Consider the following 21,895-nt stretch of genomic DNA (forward strand, 5'->3'; position numbering starts at 1 on the left):
TACATAATATTTACTTCCATGTTGTCAGAATATATTTACATGTAATGTATCAATACCACCGTGGTCGTCTTCCTTTATCAAGTACAACGCTTGGGCTTCCTTGTTACTTGCATGATATTACTACGGGAAGTGATTGCAAGGCAATCTATCGTACTTTCATGTTTCTGTCAATGATATCTTCCCTATTGAACACCAATCTCATGATCCCTTTTCTGACACCTATCACTGACACGTAGATCATACTCTTATCATAGTCCGTACGTAGCAAGACAGACTTGTTATGACTTTAGGAGAAGAAGTTCCTCAAAAGCGACCTAGGTGAAGGATGACGGAAGAAAGGCCAATAGACATAAATATGGGATCAGTAAGTGATATATAATAAAACTTCATTTCCCTGTTATCCAAATTGACTGATTGCTCCCACGTTGGTTTTCTCATTTTTTTCTTTTCTTCCTTTATTTTTCTTTTGTAATGTATACCCGAAAAACAGAGAAAGCAATTGAAAATGGACTCCTACATCAGCAATAACAAAGATAATAGTAATATCAAAGACAACGTTAGTACCAAAAATAGAAATGATAATCACGGTAACAATAATAACAACAATAACAACACTAGCAATAACGACAACGATAAGAATACTAAGGAAAAAAGAAAGGTTGATATTGACGATAATTATGCTAATCTGGGTAAAGATATTGAAATTTTCAAAACAAAATTGAAAGATACAGAAAGACAACGTGATGTACTTGCTAAAAAAGTAATACAATTAATAGCAAGAAATAATCTTCTTGTACAGGTAGAAAAACAGTTAAAAGATAATGAATTCAAGTTAAAAGGTCAAATCCTCGAGTTGGATGCGAAATTTTGTAATGAGAGAAATAGTAAGTTTTAAAAAAAGCTTTTGTGTCAAATAGTATACTAACTATACTGATCTCACATCAACTATGATTATTATTTGTTATTCTTTGTACTCAACTAATCGAATCACCTGTCAACTTACTTCGCAACGCCAAACGAGTACAGAAAATGAATACAACAAAAATCATTATCATGATTCTAAAATCCTTTGTGATATTATTGATAAAAATAAAGAATGGATTAACAAATTTGAACAAGTTCAAAAAGAAGCCAAAATAGCTTTTATAGAAATGAATGAAGCTAGAAGGAAGCATGGCGTTAAGGAAAAAGTTTGATGAGTATGAATAAATGGCTCAGTATTTGATCATAATTATAGTTCACCTTTATTTCTATCTTTTAATGTACGAGTATGGGTATTTCCTTATTGTCTCTAGCGAAACCTGTATTTTTCTGTATGTAACCACCGGGTGAACTTTGAAGAGATGAAGAGTGTCTCAGGAAAGGAAATCCCGTCGATCTTCTCGCAGGCGTATTGACAAAGAGTCTACATCCGATACACCGTACAATGAATATGTTTTATCCAGCTATTATCTATACGATACCTACAATCTCAATGTTCTGTGAAGACTAACCCTATAATACAGTAGCTAATATAGGATATGATTTTTCGTATACGGTGAAAATGATACCACCACTCATCTACAAATTAGGCAGCGATCAGTATGGGGTGAAGGTACCATTCGAGACATAGAAGGGAGACTTACAATTAGTCTACCTAATCTAGGTACGGTACCTTTCCATAGCTTGAAGAAACCCTCTTCAGTTACAACTCTGTAAGCACAATGTAAGGAGTTTTTGTACTCGGTTTTAGCTTTGAGAGATTGCATTCGAGTCTTGATTACGCTATTGAATGACAGAGAGGGTTACATTAGGAACTTCGGTTCAGAGTCGCTACAGCTCGGCGGATACAAAGAAACGAATCCCATTACTCACTCAAATGGCATTGTGCAATCTGATGAACAGAAAAATCAGTACCTATGAACCCTCAATATTCCGAGAAAATCCATGTTCGACTTACAAACTGTTATGACACCTGCAGTAGCACCAATACCAAAAGTCATCCAACCTGGCATTTGTGTGCCAGGTACTACACTACCTTGAGCTAGTTGTTTAAGGGTTGAATAAGATGAAAATCGTACAGCTGAATTTGCACCTTGTCGAAGCATCTAATGAAAGCAGAATCAATAAGGTGAATTGATACACTGACAATAATCATTTGGAGTAATGTCGACGGTTGAAACTTACAACTGGTCCTACACCTCTATAAATACCTAACCAACCTTCTTCTTTGATTATAGTCTGTACAGCATGTGATGTACCTTTAAATCTTGGTTGAGCGAGCTTAGAATCTTCGATCATTTTGGTTCTATTATTTATAGATAATTTAGTCAGTCAACTAGACACAAGATGACTTGTCGTGATGATGTTCTGCTTTTCTAGTAGATTACTCACTTGATTGTCTCCGAAGGCGTTACAGCTATAACAGCTTCTGACATACCTGCACCCAAACCAGCTAACATTGATCTAGGAGCTGTCAATTTGCCCTGTAAAGATATACTGAATCAGCATAGTGAATTTCAAGATGAATTGCTGATGATTTTTTTGGATGGAATTTTCTGTCGTGACCCTGCATTTAACTCACCTCTTCATCTTTGAGCAGACTCTTGAATTGATCATAAGTTGTAAACCTCACACCTGCTTTGGCAGCATTTCCAATAACTACAGGAGTTACCCCAGCGTATAAACCAGCAATACCTCTTTGTTGTATCGTATTACGAAGTAGTTGGTATGGTGATAATTGCTGTGATTTTAGTATATTGTATCAGCTTATATACGTAATTCACTTTCAACTTAATCGTATAGAGAAGAATCAATCCACTCTCATTTCACACGATAAACCATGAATATGAACAGAGGATGAGGTATAATATGGATGGGTGAAGATGTGCTCAGAATATCGCTCACCTTACCACCTTCTAAAGCTCCAAATTGTAATTGAGTCTTCAAACTTTCTAAAGGAAAAGTGATAAAAGCCTCTGTACCACCTGCTACTGCACCCGCTAATAATGATGCGATAGGTTTCTCCTTCTCTTTACCTTTTGACTGAGTTTGAGCTGACATGGTGGGATTACCTTTGCTGTGTTGCTTTGTATGTAGATGAGTCGGCTGATTGAAGAATCAGTGTAAATAGACCACGCTTGATCTTGAAAGATATTTGATAAATGCAGATAAGAGATCTATAAGTTATCTAACCGCGCTGTTAAGGTAATCTTCTTCTACCTTAAAAGTTATCCTTAAAATAGAGTCAAAATCAACTTTTTATCGATACGAGGAAAATGACTCGTGTGATGTGATCGACCGATGCCGGGATCATATAGTTGTACAAAATCCTAATGAGCATTACGAATTGTTATTAGGACGTTCCTGTTAGCGCAATTACAACAATTTGTAATCGACCCAACAAACTTATCTGAAACGTCAAAAGTGGAGGTCAATCAAAAGTCAAAAATCAAAATATTTTGATTTCCTCTGTAACCATCAACAATAACAAATGTTGATTAAGTTGTAATTGGAACCGTTCCACTCATTTCTAGAGCAGCAACTAACATTCAGTCAGATACTTGTCAAAAACTTATACACCTCAATACGGAACAGTACAGCTATACAAGATGCCAGTTGATAAACGGTTAAGTAAATCAAGATCAAGTCCATATAAAAAACCAAAATCTGAAGCTGGTCCTTCGAGCGAATCTTCGAGACCTAGACCAAGTCATAAAATCCCTACAGTAGAACAAAGAAGTTCAGATGCTTTACCTGGCTTAAGTAAATTGAAGGGACAGATAAGACAGACAAAAAGACTTTTAGCTAAAGTGAGTTTATGTAGACTATGTCTTCTTCCATTGAGATATTTTACGGATTGTGTTTAGTCATATCATTCATGGATTTTATCGATGAACCTGAGCAATAGTTATCCATGATATGCCTCTCAAAAACCTTTGACTGATCAGGTATTATCATATCATATAATTTGATGCTAATACAACTGTGCTTCCTTCTCACCAACAGGATACCTTGGAACCTGGATTAAGAGTACAAACTCAACGTAGATTAACGAGTTTAGAGAATGATTTAGCTACTGCATTGAAGAGGGATGTTGAGAAGAAGAATGGAGCGAAGTATCACATGGTAAGTAATCCTGTTTTGAGTTAAATGATGAAGCGAGAACAGGTAGAGCTGATCTAACTGATACATTACTTTTGATAGGTCAAATTCTTCGGTAAATAGCTTACATGATACATGTATTTCTCTTTGAAACAGATACTGACACGTCCAAATTTCTACTTAGAACGTCAAAAGCTTTTACGTATAATAAAGAGGATACAAAAGAAATTGAAAGATGAAGATAAAAGTGAAAAGAAGAAAGCTAAATTAGAAGAAGAATTAAATGATGCTAGAATAATGATGAATTATGTGTTAAATTTCCCGTAAGTTTGCTTTTTATATTTCATCTAAATCATTTAACATACTATGTTGTGAAATCACTAATACTCTCTTGATGTCATTATGAAAATGAAAATGAAAAAATAGAAATACAGAGAAATACATATCATTATTCCCACCTTCCTCCTCATCATCATCATCATCCACAGAAAAATTGAAATCAAAAGAAAAAGTAAAAGAGCCTAAATTGACTACACCAGCGATATTAAATCCTGAACCAACATCAAAACAATTAAATGAAGAATTTGATAAACCAACAAAAAGAAGATATGAAATATTATTAGAAATTAAAGATTTAATGAATCAAAATAAATTATCTAAAACACCTGAAGATCAAGTTAAAAAAGAGAAAATCACTTTGGCGTCGTCAGAAAAAGAAGTTGTTTCTTCGAAATCTATTAAAGCAAATGAAGGAGATAAAGAGGAAGAAGATGATTTCTTTGAATCTGATTAAATAACAAGAGAAAGATCATGACAATCTTTCTCAAATCCTTTCTAGGAATGGGTATTCCAAAAAATAAGTTATCCTTGCTAAATCCTTATCATGGATAAAATCGAAGTTTATGATGCAAGAATATTATTCAGGATGTTACTGTATATAGATTCCACAAAAATAGGTTTAGATGTCATGTTAGACGCAAATCATTAAGTGATATAACTATGTGATGGATCAATAATACAAAAATACATTGCATTCTTTCTTATGGCTTTTGGTGTTGACTGGTACGAATCGACTAAACTTCAATCTGAGCGTATCTGAGATGGAATAACCAGTATCGATATATTCATATATATATCTGTATACTAAACAATCTTTTTTATATATCAACGAATAAATACTAAGATATAGTTTGAAATAAGTCTATCAAAGACTGTCTAGTATAGTAATATGAAACATCCGGTTATTCCGAGTTCTAACAATTGGTCGAAATGGTATATGGAGAAAACGAAAAATGTAAAAAATAGATAAAGCGAAGAATAGTTTACTAACCATATAATATGTATTAGAATTATAGAACAGCGAAAAAGGGAAAAAAAAAACATAAAGCGATGACAAGAAAGGACCATTTAGAGTAAGAGCAGTAAGGCTACATCAGGTCACTATTTCTCAAAGACTGATTTATAGACATTTATATTAATCTATTCACAGTGAGCTGAGATAGAATCACTCTGACATGGAGTTAGGGATCTGGCGATTTTCAAACTACAGCAAGGGATCTATGTTGTTTTGAGATTGTGTGCCTAACAATTCAATACACCAGAATGGTAATTGTAATTGTAGATTGGACCTTCAGGCTAATCAAGATTCGTCTGTTAGCGGCGTTTCAATCAATCGGTACAGAGCTCGACAACTCACATAATGATCAGTCACCCAACAAGTATCAGTAATATCGACAGTAGCAATACCCTTCTTGTAACCACCTGTCAAAGTGAAGAATTCGAATTGTTGTTTACCTGCACCCATTGGAATTTCTAATGAATGTACACCAGGTGGAACTAGCTTGAGGACTGGTCTTTTGTTACCTGATGTAATTTTGACAGTACCTCCTAATTTGGTCATTGTAGTTACGAATACTGTATCGGCTACGATCTGTGGTATCGTCGAAAGAGTGTAAGCTAACTCTTGATTTCAACAAGAATACATCATGTCTATGTAGCGCAGTTGACTCACATCCCATCCATTAGGTTTACTACCAAAATTATCAGTGTTATCACATTCAGCAGATTTGAGATGTGGTCTATACCAATAAATAACTTGATCTTTTTCGATTATAGGTTGTTTTTTACCTTGTTTCCAAGCTTTAATATAAGGTAATGATAAATCTAACATTGCAGAATGATCTAAACCTTCTGACCATTTTGATGAACCATCATCTGAATGATTTCCACCCCAATGTCTTACATTATGTGATTCTCCATAATCATTCCATGTAATAATTTCTAAATAACTCAATTTATCACCTAATTTTAAAACTTGATCCCATCTATCTTTCCATAAATTTTCAGACTTGAATAACCAATTTTTGGACCAAGGTACTTCTTTACCGAAATGTGTGAAAAACCATGATGATATAGGTGCCATATAAACTTTATCTGCTTTTGTAACTACATCAATATAAGCTTCATCTTGTTTGGTCGTCAATGGCTCGTCGATTGGTCCATTGTCTTTAGATGCCCATGCAGTCCTGCACGACAAATGAGATCAGCTTACAAAACTTCAAATAAGAGGAAGAGGAATTAGAAACCAACTCACCATGAGAATAAACCACTTAAACCAGCGTTATTAGCATTATCTTGAGTAGGAGCCCAGAAAGGTACAGCATAGATTTCTTGATTGAGGGAAGTGGCTACAGCAGACCAATTAAATCCATCACCAATAAAACTGGAAACAAATGGTTTATTATCAACTTTTAATTGTGCAGGTAAATTGTTATATCTAGCCATCATTTCAGATACACCGGAAACGTTTGTTGTTGTATACCAATTGAAATCGAATGAAATGAAACAATCAAAATTACCGACTTGTTCAGCAGCTTTATAAGCTAAATCTAATTGTGGTTGTGTATACCAATCTAAACCAATGTTCAATGCGAATCCATCAATTCCCTTGGATTTTGCTAAGTTAATATCTTCAATCCAATTTTCCAATGAATATGAATACACAATACCAATCATGAAATGGGCAAATACTTTTTTATCCCTATTTGACTTTTCTCCATTGGAAGGTTTCTTACCTATACCTCCCCAGTTTCCCCACCATGATGATGCTGATGAATCACCAAATTTAGCACTAACTTTACTACTCATTGCTTCGTCGTCTGAATCGGTGACGTTAAGATTGGCTGAGATCGTAGCGTTGAGCTCGGTACCAGCAGAAGCTGTGGCAGCTGATGATGAGGTCGAAGCTGAAGCTGAGGTGACAGCGGAATCGGAGGATACAAAAGTATCGATAGGGTTTAAAGCTTGGGAAGCGGTCTCAATGGTACTAGGAGCAGCCGAAGAAGCAGATGAAGTCACATCTTCTGTTGGAGCAGCTAAAGCAGCAACTTCGACTTTTGTTGTCGGTTGAACGGTTTCATCTTCATCAGTTGAGTCGGTAGGTAAAGCATCTACCCACACAGTATTGGTTTCGAAGATGGTCTCGATGACTTGACGTTCCGCGAGAGCTAACGGGGGTGTTCCGTGAATAGAATCAGCACATCTGGTTGAGTTTTGAATGATAAGCATAGTAATTACTTACAACCATGTCTAGCATTTCTTGATCTTCTTTCGAAAGAATCACCATGTTTTTTACCTAATACAGCAGGTAAAACCTGTAGCAGTGCAAAAGCTGCCACTAATTTCATTTTTTCGATACTAATTGATTTATCTTTGTATTTGCAGATGATTTTTCAAAGGGTAGGTGTTATGTTAATAAGCTTTATTATATGTATATATATATATATATATATGTATATAGATATTCTAGATCAAGATCAACTCGATTCAGAATGTTGATTGATGAGTTAAAAGAATGACTATAGTCAGGAAAGAACTGTTAATTATGATGCTATATATGTTGAATGAAGAACAAAAAAAGAGAAGAAAAAAGGGGGACAATAAAGAAGATGTTGAATGATGATGATATCTTTTATATCTATTTTTCAATGATTACCCTTACTCACCAAAGGAATGTTGGTAGATAAGTAAAATAGACCTGTCAAATACCGCTCAACGGTCTCGAATAGGATACCGAGGGTTTTTTTGGGTTGAATGTGTCCGATCAACAGACACGGTGTTGAATAAGGGGTCAAGAACGGAGAACGAAGAACGAAGGGAATAAAGAAAGTCGAAAAGCGATTTCGGAAAACAGAAGAAGAGCAGAAAAAGTAAAAGAAAGAGAAAGAGGAACAGGTAAACAATAATATCGATAGTTTGTCAGAAGTCAATGCATGAGGCATATGAACAATAACAGAGGAGGTTGGTTCATGTATCAAAGTTTTGAGCTAGTAGACAACATGATGATCGAGTCACAATAAGACTAGTGACGAGGAAGAGGATGAAGCACGAACAATAAGAGAGAAAAGAACAAGAGCAATTTCAGGAACACGTCATACGAGTCTGTAATTAGTGCTCGGACCATCATGTTTTGATTGTAATGTTGTGTACTCGTACACATCAAGTCGCGTCCTTTGCGCGTGTTTCTAATTGGTACTGGTTCAGACTGAAACACACACACACTATATATTAACGCTTTGTTCGCTGCTAGTTCGTTCTGTTCATGTTTCAGGTATAAACATACACGATGCATTGATACTCTTGTTTAATTGTGTGAAATATGCAATATGCAATACGCTCTCTCGCTCATGTCATCAGATGCATGCTTTGCGAAATTCGATTGATATACTGTAGCATGCTGTTGGTGAAGATTATTGGGCAAATGGGTGAATATATAAATGTCTAATACTGTTTGCATCCGGAATATGTTCGGTCATTTGTGAATTCTTCAAAGGTCCATTGATCCCAATACATAAAGTAGATGACACATACCATCAATTGTGGCTATGTATACGCATGTCTAAGGTACTTCATGCATATCAAGCTATATTTCTTCAATAAGCATACTCCCTGCTTACCAATACAGTATATATCTTCTTCCAACTCAACTTGCGTACACCGATACTTTATTTGCTAAGGAGTCAAAGAAAAGCTTCCGGGAATTCACTCAAAGAATATTCCTAGCGTATTTTCCTGTAACGCCAGTTCCTTGGTGTTTATGTTTATCACGGTTCATCACGTATGATAGTTGCAATGCAAATGTCGTATGATAATGTACGGTTATGAGAGGTATCGATTGAATGAGCAGATAATCGTCAATGATAATAATGTAATGTGCAAATGCAATTGGAGGTATATCCACATTTGAATAACAGATATACAGTTATATACATCTATATAATCTATTTAGTCACTTCTTCTTCACCTAATTGACCATCACTTCTTCTAGTTACAATTTTATCTACAATACCAAAATCAATAGCTTCTTCAGAAGTCATAAAATAATCTCTTTCTAAAGCTTTTTCGAATCTTTCTCTTGCATTTTCTCTTGTTTCAGTTTGTTTTGTACAATGTTCAGCATAAATATCAGTTAAAGTTGATCTTATACGTAAAATCTCTTTAGCATGTAAAGCTATATCTGATGCTTGACCTTGTGCACCTCCAGAGGGTTCTACGATATATTAGAAATTCGAATTATATCAGCGTAAACATTTTGGCAATGATTATGAGGATATTACAGCTCATAATGTAGGATCCTAAGCAGTAGAAAAGAAAAAATCTATATCCTCCCGATTGACATTTGAAGTACTGCTTGCCCACTTCTCACTCACGATGTATCATAACACTACTATTCCTCAAAGCATATCTATGTCCCTTTTCACCACCAGCTAATAACAGACTACCCATACTTGCAGCTTGACCTAAACAGAATGTATGTACAGGTGGTTGAATATATTGCATAGTGTCGTATATTGCTAATCCAGAAGTTACTACTCCACCTGGTGAATTTATATATAACTTTATAGGTCTAGTTGGATCTTCAGCTTCCAAAAATAACAATTGAGCTGTTAATAGAGTTGAATCTTGTGAGTTTACCTACATGAGTTATCAGTACATTTCCCGTATTTGCTGTGTACCTCGTTATGATACAACAATTCATGTGTATTTATAGTACGAGTCATTGGTTAAGACAACTCACTGGCCCTAAGAATATTACTCGTTCTCTCAATAATCTAGAATATATGTCATAACTTCTTTCCCCTCTGGCCTGATACGATCAGAAGCATAAACTGTCAATTACCACATCAGAAGAGAAAAAAAGTCCATTAACTGGATACAATCTCTACTCACAGTCTGCTCGACCACTATCGGTACCAAGCTATCTCTGACTACAGGGTTAGATGCTTGATCATAATGACCATTTTCATTTGATTTAGGAAATAAACCAAAATTTCGTTTCGATATAATCCTTGATGGTCCTGCTATACTTGATGCAGCTATACTTGCTGGACGTAATAACGATGAAACTATCTTGGTCATCTTGTTCTGTTTTAGCTTTTGTTTGCTGATTCAATTAATTTAATTAATTTGAATGTAAAGCCTTTACATATAGCTGATTGATCGTATATATAACACCATGAAATAGTCTTTTTGTTTCTTGAATCGTTGTTGAAGCTTCAAAGTGGAGGAAACAATAATATAATTAAATAATGATGCTATCTGTAGTCCAACACGTGGTCACCGTGCTAAGCTGCCACAGCTGGTTAAATCCGTTAATTTCCGTTCTAAAGCATTAATTATCAAGCTTAGCTTCTTGCATGTCAAGTTCGGAATGGTCCGCAATGTCCATTTAGAGGTAACTGTTAACGTTATTTGTTAAACGCTGATTTGCTTTGGAAAGTTGGTGTTGGTGGTGAGAATGAAGCAACGAATCGTTTTACATCCTTTAACAACATATTGATCGTAACAACTATTTCAGCTAATTGATATATAAGTCAGACTTCAACAACACCTACAAAATGTCCATGCTCCTCAGATCAGCCCCACTTAGAGCCGCCAAAGCTTTACCAAGAGCTCAACAACAAGTCAGAGCTGCTCACTTTGAAAATGTTGTTGACCAGTAAGTATTTTAGGGGATCATCATTAAATTCACGCCAAAAGAAAGAAGTGATTTCAAGTAATATAATATAACAGTAGGAAATAGTATCAGAATATATAAATGGATCGGATATAACTGGAGGGAAGAGGAGTAGGATATAATGCATCCGCACTATATTAGGTAGCTGGCTCAGACAATAGAATTGTAATTGACATATATGTCTTCCTTTATTCAAACTCAATTTAGCACTCTCCCAACAAACGTTACCAACAAACCTTGGTTAGCCATTAAATTAATCACTTTCTCCGTTGTTGGTTTCGGTACCCCATTCTACGCTGCTAGATGGCAAATGTGAGTTTGCGTTTCAGTCTTTGTGACCAGGATATCATCGTTCGAATATGCCTTTGCTATCTCTCAACATGAGATTCAAGCTATCGTACCCATATGTCAATCTGTATACATCATATGCTGATTGATATTCTTTTTTATCTTTTATAGCCAAAAATCTTCAGGTGGAGCATAAACAACTCTTTTTCCGAAAGATTAGAAGGAAGATTAGAGTTCATCTGAAGGTGAATATTTGATTAACAAGGAACAGATACATTTGCATTCCTCTTCTTAGATAAATATGAAGTCATCATATGAATTCGGTGGATGTTATCAATATCATTTGTAAATGTGAAAGAGGAAAAACTTCTCCAATATCTCACTCGACTGCAAGACTCGCTTGTGTACATATCGTTAAATGAGGATCTTCATCAACAGTTCAACTACATTAGGAAGCGTGAACTCGCAATCAATACCATGGGGTTGTTAGTGAAGCGGTGATCACTGACTATGACTGATCATTCATCTGCTCTAATATGAGCCTTACGTGTATCGCTTATCCAACCATTGACCAACTAGAAAGGACGCGATCTTGCGGTGGGTATGGTTATTCACAAGGATATAAGTCGAAAAAGGAGAAAAGAAAGTGATCTCCATGATTTCGTTATTAACACCAAAAAGAGGGTTCCCTGTAGCACTCGAAATTTTTTGTGAATACGTATGTGAATAATCTCGCGACTGCTAACCAAGCCAACTTGAGGATCGAAGTTAAGCAAACGCAAATTCCGCCATTACCAGCAGGCTACTATTTGAGCTTTTGAATATTACCTTACAGACTGTCTAGAAAATGATGCCGCTTCATTGCGAAAAGCTTGATTTTATATTCACGGCTTTGATTTGTGAGTAATGATACATCCTTGCAGAATAAGTTTGATTCCTTAGGTCATCCCATGAGATGACGAAGAGGGATCTCGTTCTCCTTCTGTTGAAACTCAGCAGATTCCTGCTTATCACTTTCACTTCTATGACCAGGTACATACCCATTTCTTTGTTTGTATACTTGATAGGTATCTATTTGTTCTCAATAATTATGAATTTGTTATCAGTGTAGATATTGCCTACATATGAAATGCTTCGTAGAATTTCGCTCTTAGAAGAGAGCAAATGTTATTTCTTCCGTTTCATACACATACCTTACATATATATATATATAGACACCTCCACTTTTCACGAATGCCAATTACTCCTGTTTTAAGTTATATTTTCCAAAAAAGTTGATGAAATTGCAAGCATATACGACCATCTTGTCTGTATACTTAATACTATCCATCTTATAAATACTTTACTTGGTCGCACCAGCTTAGAATTCTAGGTTTTCCTCCAACAATGGCATCAATCACCAGGAACTTGCTTTCAGCTACCGCTCGAGCGACTTCGGTTTCAGCTAGATCAATACGAACAGGTGGTCCATTAATTAGACAACGTATTATTGCTGGACCATCTAGTTCAACTTTCTCCATCAGAAGAGGTCGGTTGGAAACCCTTCATTTATAATAATCATTTACCTTTCAAATGGCTATAAATTCTCAGTAATGCGGAATGAACAACTAATATAACAATTTTATATAGGTTATGCAACTTCATCAGGAGAATCATCAAGTATAGATCCATCTTTAACGAAAGCTTTAGATTTGATTGAATTAGGTACAAAACATTTAGAAGAAGGTGATTTAAATAAAGCTGCTAAATATTATAAAGAAAGTATTGAATTAAAAGAAACCAGTGAAGGTTGGTATAATTTAGGTGTAAGTTTTTTTATTCTTTCTTTTCGCCTTTATTCATTCTTGAACAAAAAAAAAAAGAAGAGAATGGGCTAGTCAGTCATACATAATTAGGGAAAAAAAGCTTGTTAGGAAAAAAAGAAAACCTATAATAATAAATCAATTTGATAGTTATAGAAAAAAAGCTCTAATTAACTGAATATATTCTGTTTTTGTTCCATCTTTCGGCTCTTAATTGTTATAACACCGTTCTACAGAACTGTGAATATCACCTTCGTAAGTCAAAAAATTACTTTATAAACTTTACCTATAAAGTGGTTTTCAAACGCATCAATATCCTGATATATATCTATTTTTTCCATAAATATACAGAAAATAAAGTCAAAGCAGTTGAATCATGGGGTAAATCAATTGAATTAAAACCGTCAGCAGATGCGCATACAAGTGAGTTAAATATTCATCAGATAGAGAGATCAAGTAAATGTGTAAAGATTCGTAATTAGACTAATTGTTCATTAATCTCTTTATTGATTTTCCTCTTTTCTATCTAGATTTGGCTTCAGCATATATATTAGATTCATCACCTAAACCTGCTTTAGCTATAAAACACTTAACGTACGTTTAGTGATTCCTCGGTTTCAAAAAAAAAAACTAATAACGATGTAATCCCAAATATTGAAAAGAAGATGCACAAGCTGAATATGAATTAATGTTAATGTTATTCTTTTGAATCTATATAGAGCGGCATTGGAATTAAGTCCTGAAGATCCAGAGGTAAATTTCATAAATCCCACACTCTTAGAACAAGGCGACCAGAAAATATGATAATGTAGTAGGATAAGCTAAATAATGAAATTGTTTTTAACATTTATTTAATAGATCGCGTTCAACCTAGCAGCAGTATTAGAATCCAGTAAGTTTTTCATGCTCAAAAGTTCAATAATTTTATTATGAAATTGTAGGAATACAAAAATAAAGTCTTCATATTGTGAATCAATACTGATCATATTCATATATCATATTTAGCCAATCAATTGGAACCAGCTTTGACATTATACAAAAAAGCTCAATCAGGTGGTATAGAAAGAGCTGCACAGAATGTAAGAAATGTAAGTGCTAAGATAATTGGACAAAGAGCCAAATCACAGGAAGAGGAATCAAAGTAAGGTATGAGGTTGGTCGAATGCGGATTTAAAAAATTAGATTTTCTACTTCATAGAAACATAGATAGATCAATGTCTTTCCTCATCATTTATTAAGATGGCATGATAATGAAGTACAATGCATGACATACCATTTCTGACAATGCAATGCGGAATAGCTCCATGCTCAATCACATATATACAACAAGAAAAAATTATGAACAGTAAAATGCGATGCTTTGTAACACGATTAATTCCGCCAAACTAGTCTACAAGCAATTCTAGGGTATCTTCAAGTAAGGTCACACGATTTCTTCTTTGATCATCTACTTCGTTCACCAACAGTGTATTCTAAAGACCCTTCTGCCACATCTCCTTTGCATACATGCCAAATACGACATTGATCTCTAGCCCCTCAGCATAAGGCTTCATGTGTTTCTCCTTAAGACCGATGGTAGGGTCAAGTACATTCACAGCAGCCACTATCGCATAAATCGTCAACTCTGTCTCTGGTCATACGGTTTGGAAGACGAATGAAGCTCACAGAAATCGTCTAAAGCGAAATCCATAGATACTACATCTATAATCTCTTCATCATCTACATCAGGGAAAGGAGTTTCGATGAAATCCCTAAATATGCACAAGACTATCAGTTTTTCCCTTTGTGGAATCAGGTCGAATGGGCAGCTCACGGTTGATTACCAACGAACGGTACTAATGATATATTAGCTTATTTCATCAATTCCGGCAAGCTTGGAAGGAATATGCAGCTTACCAGGATAATGTTCGATATCATCACCTTTACCAGGGCATCTATCTTTAGTTACGAATCCCATTGTTCTAGGCTTTTTGGGGATTTTACCATGTTCCAGTACCATTTGATTTGATTCTTGGTCGTATAAATGATCGTTACCACCTTGTATCAAGTAGTCTTCCCATTGTTCAGCCATGTAATCATCGAATATTCGTCGAACCCTGTCTTCCTCCTCCAGCTTGGTGGTAGGTTGAGAGGGGATAAATTTGGATGCTCCTGATCTATTCATTTGTTCCGTTATATTTCTGGCTAATCCAGCAGCGAGTCTGACGTAGAGGAAGGCGCTCGTACTGCAAATACGAATAAGCTGTGGTCAATGACCTAAAAACATGAATTTTATGGCAGGGGCGAGTATTCAACTTACAAAGGCGAGACAGTCAATTCATCGTTTCTGTCAAATCTCCCTTGAAACTATGATTTCAGTTTACATGTCAGCTACAGCCATGTTCTAAACAGTGTCAGCTTACAAGATCGAATCGCAAACTACCAGCGTTTCCAATGATCACTCTAGTTCCATTTCTCTCCTTATCCTGTATAGTATATGGTAAGACCTTATCCGAAAACGCTGTGAGGATTGATCGCGGATGTCCATAAGGATGTCTATTGAGGAAGTAATCATGTGGAGCTATGCCAAGTGGTGTTGAAATGTTGAGAGCAGCAGATAATCGAAGCAAAGCAAGGGAGATATTTTGTCCGATAGGCTGTTATTTATACTTGATCAGCTCAAAAACAGATGCGGCTCGAGAAACGTATGACTGCTGTTGGACTTACTAGTTCAAAATCGTCATCCGAAGTTTTGGTATGCCATTTATAGCTGGATCTCATAGATCAATCAAGTCATTCCGATCCAGGAGGCGAGGAACTCTTACCTGACAGGATTCCCATCAATATACCTTCTTGAAACGTCTAATGGCGCATTCTCGTCTGTCGAAGGAAGCGATGAACTGATAACAAGTAAGCTGATGGAACCAGACAAATGATGAATCAGCTTACGACGTGAACGCAACTGTTTCTAGGTATCTTCCTGGTACCACGCTGTTATCCAGTATCAACCCATCAGCTTCTTCAGATCCATGCATTAGGACTTTTCAAGCTCACGCAATAGATCGATCATCATATTGTACACAGTCTCTAACGTGGGTATGGCCACCTAAGTTGGCAAATAAGCTGGTATTTTTGGTAGTGTCGCGAATGTGGCGGCTCACCGAAGACATATATGGGTACTTTAGGATGAACTTGTCTGATCGCATCGAACATGGGCAGAAATTCTCCTGTTTCACCTCTAGCCGGCATATGTCCAGCTAAAACACTACGAATAAGGCGTTAACACCATAGCTACACATACGAAGACGTTCTGGCAGCTTGAATATGGAAATACATATATAGCCAGCGAGTAGAACCGCTCATTACGCGTTACAAATGGAACAGAGGAATCTAATAACTCACAAGTAATCTGGTTTGTCCTTTATTGCATCTAAGAACCAAGCCTCTTTTATTAATTTGGAAGTACCTTGTATAGATATACCTCTAGAAGTGAGGATAGGCTATCAATATAACGCTGTGTCTTATATACAAACTGCTTACCTGGCATGTGCTTTGACTGCTCATAATGCTTGTCAGCTTTTTTCGCAATGCATTAGTCGTTAAACTCACAATCGAATATAACTCCGAAAGCAGTCACTTTTCTTCCTCTGATGACAGATTGAATGATCAGATTCTCAGTATTATTAGATTCAAAAAATCAATCTGACATACTGCTCCGTCTCAAATTTGAGGAATCTTTCCCCTAAAGGAACAGATTGAAATGTACCGTCTTCGGCCTTTATAGTTATATTTACGTTTGATGTAACGTATCTTCCGTTCCTACAAAAGGTGAATGTCTCAGTATGCTTCATGAATTGATTCAGACAGATAGTATTTAGAACAGAAGTAATCATGTGATGATAGGCAAATATTTTCGGAAGAGGCGAATGAGTATGCGCAACCGTTTGGGTACACAACTTACCATCTTCCTCTATTCCTGTATTCCTCTAAAGCGTCTTCATAATGATATAACTCATGATTACCTATAGTGATGATATCGTATGGTAACATTGAAAAGATATCTTCAGCTTTACTTGATGCGTCTGCTGAGGATGATACCAATCCAGATCCATCATGATGATCACCCGCATCACTATATTCGATGAAAAGAGTATAAGCTCTTGTGGTTCCTATAAGGATGTGAAGAAGAGCTTACACCAATAGTAGATCTACTCCTTTATCAGATGCTATACGTCTCATATGAGTTGCAAATGATGCTAAAGATCCGAAATCTCCTGAATAATTCTGCGGTTCAACCGGTTAGATTTACTATGTTAGATGAGTCTTGGTAATTGTGACTCACTGGTTCAGGCCAAGTAGCCTAAGTACTTCGTTAGCTGAATTGATCTACGTAAAGTCCAAAGTCCAGCTCACATGTTGATGACCTAGTAGCCAGCCTGCAGAATCGATTTGACGAATAAGTACAACCGTGTATCGTTGGCAAATTGCACAGACTTACCATGCACATCAGAAGTACTCAAGAAATTAACATCTTTCCATTCTAATTCTCTCGTAGGTTTGGGTAATTCTATGGTATTGTGCGCAGCTAGAGTACTAGATATTAGAGATAAGAGAGGGATATACCTCATTTTGACTATCCTATATATTATGGAGGTAGGCAAACTCGAGTCAATATGCTCGAAATGAATGGTATATATTTAGATGAACAAAGCAATCAATCAATCTATCAATCGCGTAATTTGAGTTGATCTTATCTGCTATCTATCTAGTACTACGGTTATGAACTTTGTTACCTCATCCGGAGCTTATTTTCATCAACAACTTCGGTGATCACCGCCAATCAGATACAGTAACATCAAACATCCGACGGAAGTTCGCGCCGGTTAGTTGTGAGATAGACAACAACGTTCTCATGCACAGCTAACTTGTAACTGCAGCTAAGATGATATTGCAGCGGTAGTATGGATTATCCTTGTATTTGATGCTTCAGAGAAAGATAGGTAATATCATACTTGCCAAACTTATAGACTAAGCTCTTAATCGTCTTCCTGTACTCGCCTCGACTGAAATCTCCAACATGTCATTACAAGATAGACTCGCTTCACAGGACTCTTTGGCTCTTTTGAGCACAGCAACTTCATTAGCTTTGGTAACAGCTGGATCAACGACTGGATTTGGCTATAATTTTCCCTTGATGGTAAGCTTCATGTTTTCGATTAGCTGGCCATTTTGACTTATCCCTACACGTCTATTCACCGCTGATACATCAATCATGACAAATTAGCTTTTCGGTATAGTCGCTCACGAATTGCATAGTACAACAGTACCATTTAGACAGGTAAGTTGGAAATTGCCTCGAAAAGACAAAGGCAATTTGTCTGTCTATGTTGACACAACCAAATCTCCAAGAAATGAATAGGGGATATCCATCGAGTAATGTGAGAGGATTGAGCTGATTTGATTTATCTATTATATAGTTCTTGAACTTAATCCTCTTCACAGCATTCTTCGATTTGTATTCATTATTATTCCATTCATATTCATTTTTCATCTTATTATTCTCAATATTATTATTTTTAATTAAAATTCCATTATTCTTTAGTTGTTTATCACAATTAAGAGAAAGAGGTAGTGATTTATCTTTTGGTAATTGGTCAATACCAAATAACGTTTCTTTACCTGGTGCAGGAAGTGAGTTTTTTTTTTTTTTTTTTTTTGGCTTTATTTTCTCGTTCACAACATACTGGAAAAGCAGGTCTGACAACTTTGACAATGATATAGACTGGAATGTACCTTCAATGCCAGGTGGATTCTCAAACGCACCACCCACAAATCAAAACCAGAATCAGCAACAACAACAACAACAACAACAACCAGGAACTTTCCCTTCTTCAGGTGGATTTAGATTAGGTGGTGATGATGATGAAGATAACAACAACAATAATGGAAATCAACCTCCTGTTCCTCCACCAGGTAGAAATGGATATTCAACTATTGCTTAAACAATACCTTTGTCACGTTTCTCAATACTAACATAGCCTTGAAATCTAGTTGGGAGAGAAATGATCTCGTTGCAAAAGCTACAATCCAAACCATCAAGTAGATTTGTTGGTAACTTAATGAATTATTATACATATACAAAAGATGCATCTCTGATACACATAACAAAAATCTAACATTGATTCTTCTAAGTTGGTTGACGATCACTACTTGTGGTATGATTATATACCTCTACTTCTTTCCATTACTGAACTGACATCAACAATTTCATTTAATGAATTTGATCCTCCCATAAAATCTCCTGCATCTAAACTTTCATCTTCACCTCTCAACACTTCTAATGCTAAATTTGATGACCCACCCAATGGTACGCCTGTAATTGTTGATGATTCTATGAGAGGGTTGTGGAAATTCTATGTTGATAGATACATTATCAGCCTCAGCTGTCTGTTGTTATTTAGCAGATAAAACAGATGGTATAGTAGAGGGGGAAGAAATTAAATATGCGAAGATGTACAACAGCGGTAGTATTTAAAGAAGGGAACTCGTCACCGTTCTTGAGAAACTCACTTCAGAGACGATCTTCATTTCCATGGCTTTCCTCAATGGTACAGCTAATCCAAAAGTGTTCTTTTGCATATTCTGTTGCAGCTGATTTTGAGTTTTTTGCCACTATATAAAGCATTTTGTTTGGTTAGATTTTGATTACTTAACTTGAATGGAGTAAGACTAATCATCTAGCTATACTTACGTTCTCTAATCTGGTTTGCAATGGATGTACATTTCCTGAAGAAACAGATTGAGCAGCTGATTTTAATCCATGTCTAAACGAATCATGTGTTCCTGAGATTGGATGAGATGTAGACTATACAAATGTGAGGTCAGTAATTGATACCTGAACCAAAGAAGTATCTTTCTAACCAACCTGAGATGAAACCACATGAGATTCACTTGAAGTTTGAGCTGTAGCTGGGACGAGACGAAGAGACTGATGATACACGAATTAGCTCTGACCTAGTGACGCTTTCAATATCTCGATATAGAAGCAGCTTACCATGTTTAAAATGGTCCTTGATTCCAAAGTTATCGATGAATTAATTAGCAACTTGAATGGCTATATCGATGTTGAAATATGGACAACAAAGAGGACGTTGATGTGGAGGACATAGCAATCATTCTACAGTCGAATATAATGCATCATCGTGATGTACAGAAGAACGCGTGTTGTCAGGTGCCACATTGTCGGAGATACAAGGAGATATACTGTACAGTGAGAGTGAGTCAAGGTGGTCTGACTGCATTAGTAACCGATTAAATATTGCGGGTTCAAATCTTGCAACTGAAGGGGGGCGTGTTCATTTCCATTCAACGTTTTAGGTATTAGTTTTACATCATTTACTTTCCTAACTCATCTTCAACTTGCATTCATAATCATCATCATTCCTCATTTTCACCTCTCTATACATCTTTTTAGAACTTTCTTTTCATACTTCATCTAGGTGAGTCATTACATTTCATATGGTAAAAAAGAAGGAAAGAAAGGATTGGTCGGGTAAAATTGAGGTGGAAGGAGTGTAAAGTTGCTTTGATTTCTGACCAGTAGTTATATCTGATTTCAACTAAAGAAACACGTTGAATGTATGTATACAGAGATAGAAAGCTAATACAAACTCTTATATATCCTTTATCATCTTCCCCTTTCTCTCCTTCACATATACACTCATACACCACAACAATACACTCCCTTTGATCAAACCAATCTTACCTTTCATCAACTATCCCTAACCTTTCCCTCTGTTCAACGTTGCTTTTTCAACAAATCCACGCATTCACCTCACTTCAATTTCCTCAAAACAATATAAATACAATATCAAAAATTCATTCCATCATTCAAATGACTACCTGTGTCGCGCCTTCCAATACTACTTGGAACTTCCAACTAAAAAACAACCAAAATCGACTTTCGATATCGTCAAACGTTAATATCAAATACTTCTTCAACAGCCCGTGTGAGAAACGCGCGTTTATAGATAGATTTACTTTATTATATTCAAGGCCACACACTTCAAGTGATTACTAGGAGAAGACGCATATTACTTTTGATTTTATCTTACATATAGAGAATATATATTCAGGTTAGTCATTCGTCTTCCATCTCATAAGCTTTCGTCTGAAAGGAGGACCTCATGTCAATGTCGTGGTCAACTTTCAATGACACGTTGGACCCCTTTACCTCCTCGTCCCATCTTGACGCGCATGACATGTTATTCAAGCATGTAGTGACGATACCTGTTGCACGCTACAACGTGCTTTGCATTTGTAGACTAGACAGGACTGGACATGGGTTTCAGCCTGATCAGACGTGTCAATTACAAGAAAAAGATAAAAGCTGACCAGTTCACTATTTCTTCTCTTCCTTTAAACCTATTTACGACTCGCACTTGCCTCTGATATCACACTACACACCTTTATTGTCATCTCTCACCTCGTCATATTTCTCACCTACAAAACCTCATTGCTCCTCCTTTTATCGCAAATCAATACTCCCATTCATCACCTGCTCACTCCGAATACGAATATCCCCAACAAAATCGCACGAATCACCCCATTCAAATTGTCTACCACCATACAAAACACAACTGCAACGTTTTGGGATTTGCTCAATCGTCTATGTTATATCCTTGACGCTATCGACGAAAACAAATTCGAAATTGTTGAAACTGCTCTC

At 36.1% G+C, this 21,895-nt stretch overlaps 10 protein-coding genes across 10 annotated transcripts; 5 read left to right on the plus strand and 5 right to left on the minus strand.

The window, feature by feature from the left end:
- Positions 1 to 505: 505 nt before the first annotated feature.
- L201_003553 (uncharacterized protein) lies at positions 506 to 1,196 on the plus strand (the record flags this gene model as incomplete). The annotated part of the gene is made up of 2 exons (XM_066219306.1): positions 506 to 884; positions 1,027 to 1,196. The coding sequence occupies 2 exons, from the start codon at positions 506 to 508 to the stop codon at positions 1,194 to 1,196; spliced, it is 549 nt and encodes a 182-aa protein (XP_066075403.1).
- Positions 1,197 to 1,494: 298 nt separating this feature from the next.
- On the minus strand, positions 1,495 to 3,042 carry L201_003554 (uncharacterized protein; the record flags this gene model as incomplete). Its single annotated transcript, XM_066219307.1, has 8 exons — positions 1,495 to 1,560; positions 1,626 to 1,764; positions 1,855 to 1,873; positions 1,940 to 2,087; positions 2,167 to 2,287; positions 2,374 to 2,465; positions 2,564 to 2,722; positions 2,887 to 3,042. 8 exons carry the CDS (start codon positions 3,040 to 3,042, stop codon positions 1,495 to 1,497), a joined length of 900 nt encoding a protein of 299 aa, XP_066075404.1.
- Positions 3,043 to 3,590: 548 nt separating this feature from the next.
- Positions 3,591 to 4,876, plus strand: L201_003555 (uncharacterized protein; the record flags this gene model as incomplete). The annotated part of the gene is made up of 5 exons (XM_066219308.1): positions 3,591 to 3,791; positions 3,988 to 4,107; positions 4,186 to 4,198; positions 4,268 to 4,406; positions 4,510 to 4,876. 5 exons carry the CDS (start codon positions 3,591 to 3,593, stop codon positions 4,874 to 4,876), a joined length of 840 nt encoding a protein of 279 aa, XP_066075405.1.
- Positions 4,877 to 5,664: 788 nt separating this feature from the next.
- On the minus strand, positions 5,665 to 7,769 carry L201_003556 (uncharacterized protein; the record flags this gene model as incomplete). The annotated part of the gene is made up of 5 exons (XM_066219309.1): positions 5,665 to 5,718; positions 5,780 to 6,013; positions 6,095 to 6,608; positions 6,677 to 7,589; positions 7,664 to 7,769. 5 exons carry the CDS (start codon positions 7,767 to 7,769, stop codon positions 5,665 to 5,667), a joined length of 1,821 nt encoding a protein of 606 aa, XP_066075406.1.
- A 1,593-nt stretch (positions 7,770 to 9,362) lies between these two features.
- Positions 9,363 to 10,500, minus strand: L201_003557 (ATP-dependent Clp endopeptidase, proteolytic subunit ClpP; the record flags this gene model as incomplete). Its single annotated transcript, XM_066219310.1, has 4 exons — positions 9,363 to 9,631; positions 9,792 to 10,056; positions 10,160 to 10,228; positions 10,312 to 10,500. The coding sequence occupies 4 exons, from the start codon at positions 10,498 to 10,500 to the stop codon at positions 9,363 to 9,365; spliced, it is 792 nt and encodes a 263-aa protein (XP_066075407.1).
- A 479-nt stretch (positions 10,501 to 10,979) lies between these two features.
- Positions 10,980 to 11,582, plus strand: L201_003558 (uncharacterized protein; the record flags this gene model as incomplete). Its single annotated transcript, XM_066219311.1, has 3 exons — positions 10,980 to 11,080; positions 11,306 to 11,410; positions 11,558 to 11,582. The coding sequence occupies 3 exons, from the start codon at positions 10,980 to 10,982 to the stop codon at positions 11,580 to 11,582; spliced, it is 231 nt and encodes a 76-aa protein (XP_066075408.1).
- A 1,190-nt stretch (positions 11,583 to 12,772) lies between these two features.
- Positions 12,773 to 14,333, plus strand: L201_003559 (uncharacterized protein; the record flags this gene model as incomplete). The annotated part of the gene is made up of 8 exons (XM_066219312.1): positions 12,773 to 12,914; positions 13,016 to 13,191; positions 13,425 to 13,443; positions 13,540 to 13,611; positions 13,719 to 13,782; positions 13,908 to 13,941; positions 14,047 to 14,080; positions 14,194 to 14,333. The coding sequence occupies 8 exons, from the start codon at positions 12,773 to 12,775 to the stop codon at positions 14,331 to 14,333; spliced, it is 681 nt and encodes a 226-aa protein (XP_066075409.1).
- A 327-nt stretch (positions 14,334 to 14,660) lies between these two features.
- L201_003560 (uncharacterized protein) lies at positions 14,661 to 17,795 on the minus strand (the record flags this gene model as incomplete). The annotated part of the gene is made up of 20 exons (XM_066219313.1): positions 14,661 to 14,791; positions 14,854 to 14,939; positions 15,002 to 15,023; positions 15,085 to 15,413; positions 15,488 to 15,534; positions 15,591 to 15,824; positions 15,895 to 15,937; positions 15,993 to 16,067; positions 16,117 to 16,158; positions 16,222 to 16,273; positions 16,329 to 16,432; positions 16,570 to 16,650; positions 16,708 to 16,723; positions 16,777 to 16,814; positions 16,879 to 16,986; positions 17,129 to 17,299; positions 17,363 to 17,451; positions 17,510 to 17,527; positions 17,581 to 17,603; positions 17,666 to 17,795. 20 exons carry the CDS (start codon positions 17,793 to 17,795, stop codon positions 14,661 to 14,663), a joined length of 1,839 nt encoding a protein of 612 aa, XP_066075410.1.
- Positions 17,796 to 18,244: 449 nt separating this feature from the next.
- L201_003561 (uncharacterized protein) lies at positions 18,245 to 19,169 on the plus strand (the record flags this gene model as incomplete). Its single annotated transcript, XM_066219314.1, has 4 exons — positions 18,245 to 18,364; positions 18,452 to 18,505; positions 18,645 to 18,858; positions 18,949 to 19,169. 4 exons carry the CDS (start codon positions 18,245 to 18,247, stop codon positions 19,167 to 19,169), a joined length of 609 nt encoding a protein of 202 aa, XP_066075411.1.
- A 219-nt stretch (positions 19,170 to 19,388) lies between these two features.
- Positions 19,389 to 20,224, minus strand: L201_003562 (uncharacterized protein; the record flags this gene model as incomplete). Its single annotated transcript, XM_066219315.1, has 5 exons — positions 19,389 to 19,580; positions 19,738 to 19,839; positions 19,919 to 20,032; positions 20,093 to 20,155; positions 20,222 to 20,224. 5 exons carry the CDS (start codon positions 20,222 to 20,224, stop codon positions 19,389 to 19,391), a joined length of 474 nt encoding a protein of 157 aa, XP_066075412.1.
- Positions 20,225 to 21,895: the final 1,671 nt, after the last annotated feature.

Source organism: Kwoniella dendrophila, chromosome 4 (genome assembly GCF_036810415.1).
Source record: "Kwoniella dendrophila CBS 6074 chromosome 4, complete sequence".
Taxonomy (NCBI): domain Eukaryota; kingdom Fungi; phylum Basidiomycota; class Tremellomycetes; order Tremellales; family Cryptococcaceae; genus Kwoniella; species Kwoniella dendrophila.